Source organism: Triturus cristatus, chromosome 7, assembly GCF_964204655.1.
Source record: "Triturus cristatus chromosome 7, aTriCri1.1, whole genome shotgun sequence".
Classification (NCBI taxonomy): Eukaryota; Metazoa; Chordata; class Amphibia; order Caudata; family Salamandridae; genus Triturus; species Triturus cristatus.
This window is the reverse complement of record NC_140590.1, coordinates 795,123,181-795,136,365: the sequence shown is the minus strand read 5'-3', so window position 1 is coordinate 795,136,365 and position 13,185 is coordinate 795,123,181. Positions and strand designations below refer to the sequence as shown.

The 13,185-nt window shown below is 49.5% G+C and overlaps 1 protein-coding gene across 2 annotated transcripts in view; it reads left to right on the top strand.

Annotated features, from left to right (window-relative positions):
* Positions 1–13,185, top strand: part of GALNT10 (polypeptide N-acetylgalactosaminyltransferase 10) — a 553,591-nt gene that overhangs the window by 206,880 nt on the left and 333,526 nt on the right. The window contains exon 2 of one of the 2 annotated variants that reach the window (XM_085617641.1): positions 10,464–10,569. The exons of the other annotated variant lie outside the window; for it this stretch is intronic. Within the exon in view, the coding sequence (XP_085473767.1) occupies positions 10,464–10,569 (106 nt within the window). The remainder of the gene's footprint in view (positions 1–10,463; positions 10,570–13,185) is intronic. 2 annotated transcript variants of the gene reach the window in all.

Here is a 13,185-nt window from a genome sequence, read left to right as displayed (position 1 = left end):
GACAACCTTTAAAGAAGCTATCCTAGTGGTAGCTGTGGAGAGCAGCCTTCAGGCTAAGTCTTTAGAGGAATGTAAAGCAGCTTGTTTTACCGTATAATCTCTTGAATTACTAAATGAAAGGACACCACACAGGTATATATATCCAATATATATATATATATGTATGTATTACTAAACAACTCTCTAATAATCTCTTTATGAGATTAGAAGTCAGGAACATATGCACAATCAACTTTTCACAATAAGTTGAACACAAATATGGCTGGGGCCCTAGGGGCGTACCAGACCATATACTAAAAAAGAGACTTAAGAACAACGACTTACAAAGGGACAAGGCCTAGGGCCTTCAGAAGCGCTTGGGCCTCACGAAACCACCCGAGGCAGGTAAGTAAAGGACCCACGGGAGACGCATGCAGTGTGAGAACACAGCCGCGAATCCCTACTGACTTCAATGGAGCAAGTCGCGATTGGAAATTAAGAGTTTAAGGATACTTCAGGAGAGTCTACAAGCAAGTCACTTACAGGGTAAGTAGTTCTAGAGCCAACACCCACAGGAGCACCGTAGTGCTGGAGTTACCTCACCCAGGGAAGCTGGGTGCATAGGTGTCTTTTGGTGACTGGTCGCGGCATCGTTTTCAATGGGAGCCAATGAAGACTTGCTGCTTGTGAAGACAGGAGAAGTGTCTGGTGGAATCCCAGGCTGGATTCAGAAGAAGAAAGACCTGAAAGGCACAGTGTTCAAAGTCACTTGGCAGTGACCCGGGGCAAGGAAAATGGATGCCTACAACCGTCGGGTGATTTCAGGTGATCCACGGGTTTCTTGACTCTCCAGCCACGAGGTCCAGGAGGCATCGACGACTACCAGGAGCTGAATTCGGCGTGTCCCACAAAGTCTGCAGCTTACTGCGGTGTCGGTGACTAGATTGGAGCCAACAAGCCTTGGTAACAGCAAGTCTCACGGAAAGGACAAAAAGTCAGCGGTGCAGACCAGCAATGTCTGAGGGACTCACCTAGCGAGGGTAAGTCAGGGCAGGCCTGGAGCAACCAAGGGAGCCCTTTGAAACTGTAGAAAAGTCTTCTGGGGACCCACAAGCCAACTGGCAAGAGATCACGTAGACGCCTCATGAGGATCCACTCAACAGGGCCCATGGTCACTCGGGAGGGGGTAGGCCTCTGGTCTTCGGAGGGATTCCTGCTAGAGGCTTGGACCACACGTGGTCCAATGCACAGGTTCTTAGAACATCGTGAAGGGGTTGCACTCGAAAATAGTGCACGGTACCCAGGGTTTGCGGTTCCTCATCACTCGTGGGGTCCACTTGCCTCAGCGTTGCTGGGGACTCACGATGGCCTTGGAGAAGTCAGGAAATCCTCTTCCTGGGCTGCAGGGACTTCGGGCTCCGGTGGGAGCGATGGCGTTTGTGACCGTTGTTTGTAGTTTTTGGTGCCTGCCAAGCAGGGGAGTCACTCCTTGACTCCAAGGGAGATTCTTTTTTTTTTTTTAAGCTTAATTTTTTTTTTTTTTTTTTTATTAAAGTTTTTGCATCTTTTACAGCGCATATATATACCAAACAGCACTGGGCATAATAAACACCAAAATAGCAGAACCAGAGAGAAGAAAAAAAAAAAGAAATATAAATAAAACAGGAAAAGAAAACAAAATCAATAATCCATATCCGGTACATTTTCATGGTCAGAATATGTTACATGTGCATCTGGTTTATCCTTTACATGCTGGAGACTTGTCCATTTTGGGTGTTAGTGAGGTACATCAATCATATTTTATCATACCATGCAACATCATATAGGATCATTATCAGACTGGGCTAGCAAATAGTCTCTCAATGGGGCCCAAATGTCCCTGGGTCTAGATGTCGTTGGCAACTCCTCAGCATAAAGGTCCAACTGCGCACGGCAGTACACCAAATCCTTAACCCAGTCATCAACTTTCGGAGCCATTTTGCTTTCCCACGTGAACAGCACTCTCCTCTTGGCAAGCAAGAGGGCCACACGCACAAACCTCCCCATGACGGCCTTCAGGTTAGGGACATGTCCAAGAAGGCATACCAAAGGCGTGCACTGTAACATTTGACCTGTCATAGTATGTATGCGTGTGGTAACATTCTCCCAGTAGTGGAACACTGGAGCACACTGCCATGCAAGATGGAGGAAATCAGCACCGTCCCGCCCACATCGGCGGCACTGATCAGTGTCCCAAAGTCCCATTTTACGTAGCCTAACAGGAGTATGGTACACCTGATGAAGGAATTTAAAATGAATAATTCTGAAATTCTCATTCGGGGTCATGCGACCCGTTAGCATGCAAATCTCTTCCCATTCTTTTACATAAATCTGGGGAGTCACTATGGCATTCCATCTCTCCAGGCTTTTGTCTGGTCCACGAACCGTTTCATCCTGTACTGCTTTGTATAACTTAGTAATTAGTTTTTTCTTGGTTGGGGCTACCAGTAACAACTGAAGCGACTTAAGTGTATCTGGCTCCACGGGGAACTCAGCATAATGTTCCTGTACCGCGTGCTTCAATCGGTAGCAGGTGTACCGAAAGAGCGGAGTAGGGTTTTGTATGTACTGGAGGTCCTCATCCGCGAGATATCTACCCCCCGGGTAAAGATCGCTCATATGCGTTATGCCGGCTTCCTTCAACTCAGTTATGGGCCCTCTTTCCTGAGTAACCGACAAAGCCGCGTGTCCAGCGAGCGGTAACACAGGAGCATATAAAGGTAGTTTATGCGCACGCTTGCCAATCGCCTGCCAAGCCGCAACCGTGGTATCAAGCGTGTTAATTTCTGCTCTGGGCGTCTGCCTACGTGTGTGTGTGTGAGGATGCTCAGCAGAGATACAGGGTAGGCATTCTCGTCTTCTACTGCCACGTGTGGAATGTAGTCATGAGACCTAAACCAATAATGAGCATATTGGGCCTGTGCGCAGAGGTAGTAGACATACAAATCGGGCGCAGCGAAACCACCTTTGTCATATGCAAGCGTTAATGTGAGCCAACTAATTCTAGGCTGCTTATCCCCCATACTAATCGCAATAATTGAGTTTGCACTGTTTTGAAAAAGTGCTTGGTCAGCTTTATTGGAATGTTACAAAACGGGTACAGAAACCTAGGTAGTATGACCATTTTAATTACTGCAATTCGATCCGCCAGGGATAATGGAAGGTGGGACCATCTATCCACTTGGTGCACCAAAGCGTTATATGCTTGGCCGTAGTTCTCTTTGATCACAATATCAGGATCGCGGTGCACCCAAACGCCCAGATATTTAACTGGATCTTCAGACCATAGTAATGGGTATTCTAACTGGGGCGGAGACGTAATCCGCGTTAGCGGAATAATGACCGATTTTTCCCAGTTAATCTGGAGTCCAGAAAAAAGACCAAATTTAATATATTCCCGTATGATCGGAGATAGATGAATCTGAGGGTCATGGACGAACAGGACCATATCGTCCGCGTACATGGAGATCCCTACCGGACGGCGATTAAAATTAAGAGCAGCCGCTCTATGACATTGCCGGATTTTACAAGCCGAAGGTTCCAGAATGAGAGCAAAAAGGAGGGGGGACAGGGGACAGGGGACAGCCCTGTCTGGTACCGCATTAAATTCTAAAGGGTTCTGACGTAAGTCCACCCACTCGCACTCTCGCTGAAGCGTCCGTATATAAGACCTGTATCCAGCGTGTCAAAATAAAGGGAAATCCCATTCTGTGCAATATGTGGAACATATACTTCCATTCTATGGAGTCAAATGCCTTAGAGGCCTTAGAGCATGACCGCAGCAGCAGATAAGTTTGGGTTAAGAACGTGGAACATAGCAAAAATAGTGCGCAAATTATGGGAAGTGGAGCGCTCTGGAATAAACCCAGATTGGTCCGGGAGAACCAGAAGGGTGGATTTTTGTGGCTATGACCTTCGCCAATATTTTGGCATCAAGGTTTATAAACGAAAGGGGGCGATAAGAGTCACAACGTGTAGGCAATTTGTCTTTTTTCAGGAGAGTAATGATCAAGGCCTGTCGTATTGACGGAGGAAGTGTCCCAGTCTCATGGGCTTCCGCGTACATCTCCAGTAGGTAGGGGACCAAGAGATCTGCGTAAGCTTTGTAGAACTCTGCCGTAAGGTCATCGGGCCCAGGAGCCTTATTATTAGGGAGAGAAAGAATAGCCTCCCTCACGTCAGTTTCATCAATGGGCTGGCTCAAGTATTCTCTATGGGCGTCCGAGAGCCACGCACAGGCCGTATCTGTTAAAAATTTGATACTTGTATAGCGCACTACTCACCCGCAAGGGTCTCAAGGCGCTTGTACGAATACCGCTGTGGAACCCATCCTGCCTTTCCCTGTGAGGCGTCCACTTCTGGGCACCCCCAAGGTGGAGGCCAGGCTTCCTTAGTGTTGTGGGGGCCGTTGTGGAGATTAAGCAAGCTATTGCCCAGAGTTGCAGAGTGGGACTCCATGATTGGAATAGGCACCGAGGTAAGAATTATCAGGTCCGTGGAATTTTTTAGCCCAAGACCCGCCGAGGCGGGGAATTGAACCCTGGTCCCGGGCTAGACCTCTGCATCAGGGTCTGCCGCTCTAATCATTGAGAAGAAACCAAAGGAAATGATGGACGGAGTGTTGAACATTGCAAGCACTCACCCCCAGTCAACTGATCTGGGTTTAATCCATCTCCGTTCTTTAGCCCACTCTGCCACCCCAGTTCAGACATGGCCATATGCAAATCAGTCTGACCCTGTGCCTCATGGGAACAGTCCAGCCCGAACTGCCAAGCCATGTCTTCCCTGGACCGGAAACAAGCTTCCTAGGACCGGTTTCTGGCATTTCAGCCGTCTTCAGCCAGGCTTGCTTGAATCCAGTCTCAAAGTGAGCAAGGGACTCACGTCTGAGCATACCCTGCCAACTTATGGCGAACAAAGCAGAAACCAAAGGAAATGATGGACGGAGTGTTGAACATTGCAAGCACTCACCCCCAGTCAACTGATCTGGGTTTAATCCATCACCGATCTCTAATCATTGAGCCACACTTCTCCACAATCTGTTAGGTATTCGTCCATAGCTTCAGCATCCATCCCACCGCGTGTGGTATACATAGATGAATAAAACTGCTGAAATTGATCCATTATTGCATGTGGTGTGTAGTGCGCCGTGCCGTGAATGTCAATAATGTGGTCAATTAAGGGACTGTCTGTCCTAGCACGCAACTTTTCATCCAGATTTCTGCCCGGTCTCCCCCCTTCACCATACGCTCGGGCCACACGCTTTCTGCATATGTATCGTGTCTCAGTGTCAGCTAGTTTGTTATATTCTGCTAGGGCTTCATGTATGCGCGCCAGCGTGTCTGAGGATGGCGATTGTGAATATTGGCTCTCAAGCACCTCCAAAGCTCGTTCCGTTTTGGTTAACTGACCCCTAATGTCCTTTAGAATCCCCGCTGTGGTACCTATGCACGCCCCCCCCTTATAGTCACTTTAAATGCTTCCCACAGAATAGCCTGACTATCCACTGAGCCCACATTCACTTGGAAGTATTGTACAATAGCTGTTCTGATGGCATCGTTATATATCGGATCAAGTAATGCTTCCGCCCTAAACCGCCATGTATAAGGGCGATGTGGATTTATGGGAATGCAGATAGTAAGGATAACAGGATTATGGTCAGATAATGTACGTGGGATCATATGGACCCCCTCCACCCACCTAGTAGCCTCGTTGTTCAGCAGCCAATAGTCTAGTCTAGACCAACTATTAAACGCAGGTGTGACATGTGTGCCTTCCAATGTCCCCTCGTTACGTAAGTGCCAAACGTCAATCAACCCCATTTCCACCATGGCATCCCTTATACACTGGCTAACCTTAATCGTGCGCGCACCTGAAGGGTTGGACTTATCCACTTGTGGATTAAGATGGGTATTTAGGTCACCTCCCCATAGGACTGCAGATTCGGGCCATTCACGTAGAACATTGAACATTTGCAGAAAGGGTTTCTGCGATTTAAAGTCTGACCACTGTACCTACAACGTAAAAAATAAAGAACACCCCCCTCACCCCCCCACCCACTTTAGCAACCCCAATTTGCCAAAGACAATTCCCATCATTATAACCCCTCCCAACAGAACCAAGATGATGACCTGCATCAAGTGGGGTATACCCATTGGGGGACGAAGTGGCAAAGTCCACTCCCCGATCGAGTAGGGAGGGGGCCGCCGAGAAGATATGATGGTCTCCCACCCAATAGCTATCCCGCCGATCCTGCGGGTGAATACGCGCCGGTCTACACCGGGCGCGTCGACCCACATCTTAAACAGGAGACACATGAGGCGTAGCCCCCCGGAGATATGGAGCACACCCATCTCCGCGAATGAGGCAACAACTCACTCCTAACCAGCTGTGCAGCACAATAACACATACACTTGATATAAAACAACAGAGACAGAGGTTTTTCCCCCGGAAGCACCACGTGGCCCCAGTGCAGTCCACCCATGCCATAACGCGGCCATGCTATTCAACTCTGTTATACAACATAGAACGTTAATAAGCAAACATGTGCCCTTGGAGATAGCAATCAAAACCCCAGGCTCCTTACAACTCAGTCGCCAATGTCCGATGTGGAAGCTGGAGAGCCCCGTCGGCGGCAGAGGGATCTGGCGTATTCCATTGCCCTCGTCGGGTTCGTGAAGATCTTGGAGTGATCAGTCTCGCCAATGCGCAGTCGCGCTGGATAAAGCATGGCGTATGGAACTTGGTCTTTCATAAGCAGCTTCTTAACGCCCTGAAACTCTTTACGTGACGCCTGTACTGTAGCCGTGAAATCCGGATAGAATGATAACCCATTTAGGTGATTGCGCCCTTCTGGCGGGTGATGCACAGCACGGTGTCTCTATCCCTACAATTCAATAACCTGGTGATGATTGGTCTTGGGGGGCCTCCAGGTGGCGGGCGCGCCGCCAGGGATCTATGTGCGCGTTCCACTGCAAACATTGCTGAGAAACTGTCAGCGCCACAAATGTCCCGTAGGAGAGTCTCCATATAGTCCTCTAGGCGCCCCACGTTGGTCGATTCCGGCAGGCCCAAAATACGCACGTTATTGCGCCGGCAGCTCGCTTCGATGTCCTTGTTCTTCGCCTTTATGACAGCCAGAAGTTTCGTGATGTCTGAGTTTTTCGCAGCAAGTTGTTGAAGGCCATGTTCGGCATCTGATATGCGCTGCTCCGCCTCTCCAATCCGCGCCGCATGTTAGTCTAGTTTCGCAGAGAAATGGTCCATCCTGCCGTTGAGGGCCTCAATCTTGCCGTCAATGGCTTGAAGGCTGGCCTGTATAGCAGACAATGACTTTTCCAGCGCTGTGGGGGCCTGATCTGACGACTCCAACTCCGAGTCAGAGGCTGCAGTCTGCGAAAATTTACCACCCTTACGCAGCTCGAAGGTTAGCCGAGATTGAGTCCTATCAGGTTTGCCCATGATGCACTAAGGAGACAGAGCCCTGCCCAGATGAGAAGCGCCACCACCTATGCCGGGTGCAGAGGGAGCCGAACACGTGCCACACCCAAGGAGGGCCACGTATCGTAAAGTTGATGCCAATGCGTTTTCGGCGCCAGCCCTGCACCCCGCTGTCACTCTCCACACAATGGAACGCCCCCGTAACTCAAAGGCAAGTAACTATGTCACTGTGCCCCCTATTTCCAATGTCCTGCAATAGAGAGAATGCGGTGTCCCTTGCTCTAATCCTCCGCAGCAGATAGGGACCGTGCTCCCACCATGCCTCAGTCTGAAACCAACACTTGGGCGCAGGTATTGCACAAAAGGGGCAAGAGAACCCCCCCGCAGGAAGTGTTCCAGCGCGTGACTCACACAGCCAATGGCATCGATGACAAACAGTCTCCTCCGCCACCCATAGACAGGATTAAGGCCAGCCAGCACTCTGAGTCTAAGGGGGACTCTCAGGTATGAGGAGCTTCGGGGTCCGCTCCCGCCTCACGATACCACTCTGGCCCCAGCAGTCTGTAGCGTGGGTCCCACCGCACGCAGAGCCCAGCCCTTGCGATCAAAGGCCGACGACGGCCGCTTGCATAGCCCAGAGCGCCGCCCGCGTCCCAGCGTCCGCCCGTGCTCACCGCTTCCTCCATGTCGTCGGCTCTCGCCTGCAGACCACCACGCGCCTTACTGTTCAGCCGCTGATGTCCTCACGGCTCCTCAGGCTCCCAGATTGCTGTCACCGACGCTGCGGTTGCTGCCAGGAGCTCTCAGGGGGTCTTCACCACATAGCGGCCGCCAATACGGTCGCAGCCAGAGTACTCCGCCAGTCGCTCACCACATCCGAGAGGAGCCCCGACGCCAGTAAGCCCACTGCCGGGTCACCCTCGGCGTCAGCGATCGTCGCCACACAGGTATCAGCGAGAAAAAGCCCGGTAGGAGCAGGATTGTGAAAGGATAGTTTCGGCGGCCGGCAGAGCAACACTACTGTGCGGCCATCTTGCCGAACGCCAGGCCACGCCCCCACTCCAAGGGAGATTATTCCGTCTTCCAAAGGCAGTGGAACGTCGATGGTCCGGGATTCGTCTTCAGAGCGTCGTCCAGAGGTATTTAGTTTGCAGTGGCAAGTGTTCCCTAACTTATACTAGAAGGAAGGGAGGGACTAGCTCTATGACCCCACCTAAGGGAGGGTCAGGGGAGTGGGTGGCTACACCCACTTCCCTTTGTCCAGTTCCGTGCCAGAGCAGGGGCAGGTAGCCCCTGAGCCGGTTTGAACTGGTGTATGCACAGAGGAGCCTACTGCTCCCCCAATGCAGGACTTCAAAGCTCTCTAGGAGTGCACCCACCCAGCCCCAATACACTAAACCCTGTCTGGGAGGTGGTCACACCTCCCTGTGACAGGGTACATATTGTTGGGCCTCCTCCACTGCGCGTTTCGGTCATCGGCAGGAGGGCAGCCCAGTGTCTGTGACTGGTGGCATCCATTTTGTGATGCCAGGGCTCTTCAGGATTCTACCGCGTTTCCACAGTAGGTACATGTCTAGCCCTCTAGAAGGGTGGGATCATACTCCCACACCAGTTACTGGTGTGGGGGTATGATTCCAAAGTGTTTGACACCAAACACGACATGTTTTGATGCAGCCATTCCAAAGTTAGCATTTACCGCGAGGTTATAATGCCCTGAAGAGTATATGGCTTGACCGCATTCACAAACAGCCCCAGAGAATGGACTCTGAGAGCTGCAGAGGGGCCCAGCTCAGGCAGAGGCACCCCCTCACATGGAAACCAAGCACCCTGCCCTCAGGATTGATAGGGCCTGCCTTAGTGGTGACTGATAGGTTTAAATGTGTGTGCAAGAGAGATATAGCAAACCTATATCTCAGTGAGGAGTGCTAGCACCACCGCACCCAGGCTGCAGTAGCAGGCCTGTGGTGTCAGATTTAGTCTGCTTCCCAGGGCTGGCATAATACATGCTTCAGCCCCTGGTAGGCCTGTGAAGTACCTATGCCCTTGGTACCTACGGTACCATATACTAGGGACTCATAAGGCACCACAGTATCCAATCACTAGTGCACCTAATATGCGCTCCATGTTGTTTAGAGAGAACAGAGAGGCTGGGGCCTGATTAGCAGGGTCCCAGCCAGACTATAGCCAGAAACCAGTGTAAACATTAGAAAAAAAAGTGGGGACAACATAAGAGGCAGATCCTACTCTCCTACAAGCTCTCATTACAATTTCCCGTGTAATCTGTGGGCAGACTCGAGGGCAGGAATTTGTATTTTTGGACGGTATCTCTGTATACATTGCTACTGAGCTGAGACCTAGTTCTCTTGTGGGTCAGTTATTTTCTTTGAGAACTTTTGCTCCTTTATTAATTTTTTTCAGACTTGTGGGTTACTCCCGTTTGAAATCGAAGTTACCCTTTATACCTGCGATGCCTCTAGCTGTTTCATAAATATCTATTTCATAAAAAGCACTGTTAAAATTGCCGGTCCTGTTTCTGTGAATCTGTCTATCGCTTATAGGGGTGAGAAGAAAGGTTTGTGATGTTATTGGCCTCTACAGTAGGAATATTATGGCTACCTGGTGTCCATGGGGTACTAAACGGCTGCTGACCTGTTTAAAGCGGGCTAGTAATGCTCTGCCAACGTACTACGTTCAGTCACTGCATATTTAATTTATTGCGTTACCCACTTTTTACTGATTTGAGATGTGTGACTAGTTTATAGTCATCCTACTCGCTAGGCCTGTGGGCAACATACCCGCGCGGGTAGAATCAGTAGAATGTGATAAGAGAATGAAAGCTTTCCATTTACCCATCAAATTGAGGCCACCTCATATTTTTCATAATCATTTTGTACTTTCTACTTGTAATGCTTTTTTTAGTTCCTTTTTTGCAGACAAGGTTGGCAGCATTTGTGCTATGACAATGTTTGAGGTAAAACAGCAATTGATCTTCATTACTTTTACAGGATTTCCAAGTGCGGCAGAGAAAAAACGTATTCTTTGATGGGAAACTACCACGTAAAAAAGACTGGCATGATTTTGAAGCTATCAAGAGAGACTTGGAGCGGACAGGTACAGCACAATCAGGATTTTGATTTTATAGAATTTTTCTTTTCTGACACCTTGTCTGTTTTTATTGTTTTTCTACTTCTCTATTAGTTCATGAGTCTTTAGTAAGATTGTTATTTTTCTTAGTCTATTTTTCCTTGTTTTATGCCTTAAGGGCAAGAATTACGTAGGTAAGTCTTAAATGTGCTCCTATAGGATTACTCCTAAAGTTGGGACAGAGTTATAATTTTCATGGGATTCAAAACTAATCCCAGTTGTGCTCTTGAAAATGTATCCTAATTGTCCATTTCCAGAAATCTGGAAGTGTATTTTGTACACATGCACAATTTCCATCAGGTGGAATAGTCTGCAGATGTGCACCCACACATGTAACTTTTTTCTGCACACCTTTGGAGGACACCCATGGACAACACCCACATTAACAAGCATTGGCAAAGCCAATAACTCTGGCCTATGGCTGTGTGCTAATTTGTTATTTAAATGCAAGCTTGCACCACAAAGTGAATGGCAAAATGCCATAATGCCACCTGAACGTGTATGTATGTGTATGTTCTTTTTATAGCACTAACCTATCAAGAAAGCAACTGCGAGTTTTACAGAATCAATGGCAAGAATATAGTCTATGAGTGACAGGAGAGGTAGCTGGTTTGCTGAAGAGGTAATGCATTGTGATGTACTGCTCCTTAAAGAGGAGAGACTTGTACTCGTTCCTAAATTGGCGCAGTACTGGGGGACGGGTTCTTGATTAATACAACAGAGTTGTTGCTGATCCTGGGTGCATAGAGGAGAAATACCTTTTGCCTTCGTTTTCAATTTTCCACTTCTTAGCCAGCAGTCTGATGGTGTCCTGTCTGTGGGTGTGCAGCTAACCAACAGGGAAAAAAACTTGTTTGCAAGATGAGGGGGTGAAGGGTGGTGCTGGTTATTATCGGTTTGTGAATAATGCAGCTGGTTTTGAAAATAGTGCAGAGCTGAAGGGGGAACCAATGGAGTTCCATCAGGATGTGGGGGGGGGGGGGGGGAAGGTGTAATGTGATCATATTTCTTTAGGCCATAGATGGGACATGCTGCGGTTGGTAGGTTACCCTTAAGGGGTGTCAGTGTAGAGGATGGAAGGGCATGAAACGGTGTGTTATCACCATCCAGATACTAGAGTTTTGGGGCATGAGTAGTTCTGAAGTTGGTTTCTTGAATAAATGTTTTCGCTTTCTTTAGCAGAGAACTGCTTACATGCTGTCATGCTTGCATGTTGAGGTTCAAAGCCGTCTAGGTTCATGTCAGTTAGCCAAGTTTGAACTGGTTCTTGTTTTCATTGAGAAATACCAGGAATTCTGTCTTGGTTGTGCTGAGTTTCGGGTTGGCTTCGGACATCCAAGACTGGATAATGTGCAGGCAGTGTTTGAAGCATCGGATGTCTGACGCAGAGGAGCCTTTCAAGTAGAGTTGTGTATCTTCAGCATATGGATGAATCTTGCTGCTCTTCTCTGTGAGTAGAGCACTAAGCGGCTTCATGTAGAGGTTGCAGATGACAGGAGACAGTATGGAGACCTGGGAACTCTGTACGTCAGAGCTTTCCAAACTGTGTGTCCCGACACAGTACTGTCGCCTGCAAATGGTGGGTGTGTCGCGGGATGACACTGGTATTAACGGGCACTTAGCACATAACTGCTGCTAATTAAGAGGCATTCCTTTGAAAGCTTTGTTCTCACTATGCCTCATCTATTGCATAACGTCTCCCAGTAAACGGTCTTTTAAAGACCTGAGATACTCGGGTGTAGCTGTGTGTGTGCCCGGGAAGCTGGGGTGAGGTGACAGACAGAGGGAGATAGAGGGAGGAAGACAGAGAGGGAGGAAGACAGAGAGGGAGGAAGACCGAGAGGGAGGAAGACCGAGAGGGAGGAAGACCGAGAGGGAGGAAGACCGAGAGGGAGGAAGACCGAGAGGGAGGAAGACAGAGAGGGGAGGAAGACAGAGAGGGAGGAAGACAGAGAGGGAGGAAGACCGAGAGGGAGGAAGACCGAGAGGGAGGAAGACCGAGAGGGAGGAAGACCGAGAGGGAGGAAGACCGAGAGGGGAGGAAGACAGAGAGGGGAGGAAGACAGAGAGGGGAGGAAGACAGAGAGGGGAGGAAGACAGAGAGGGGAGGAAGACAGAGAGGGGAGGAAGACAGAGAGGGGAGGAAGACAGAGAGGGGAGGAAGACAGAGAGGGGAGGAAGACAGAGAGGGGAGGAAGACAGAGAGGGAGGAAGACAGAGAGGGAGGAAGACAGAGAGGGAGGAAGACAGAGAGGGAGGAAGACAGAGAGAGGGAGTGGGAGGAAGACTGAGAGAGGGAGGAAGACTGAGAGAGGGAGGAAGACAGAGAGGGAGGAAGACTGAGAGAGGGAGGAAGACTGAGAGAGGGAGGAAGACTGAGAGAGGGAGGAAGACGGAGAGAGGGAGGAAGGGAGACAGAGGAAGACGGAGAGGGAGGAAGACAGAGAGGGAGGAAGACAGAGAGGGAGGAAGACAGAGAGGGAGGAAGACAGAGAGGGAGGAAGACAGAGAGGGAGGAAGACAGAGAGGGAGGAAGACAGAGAGAGGGAGTGGGAGGAAGACTGAGAGAGGGAGGAAGACTGA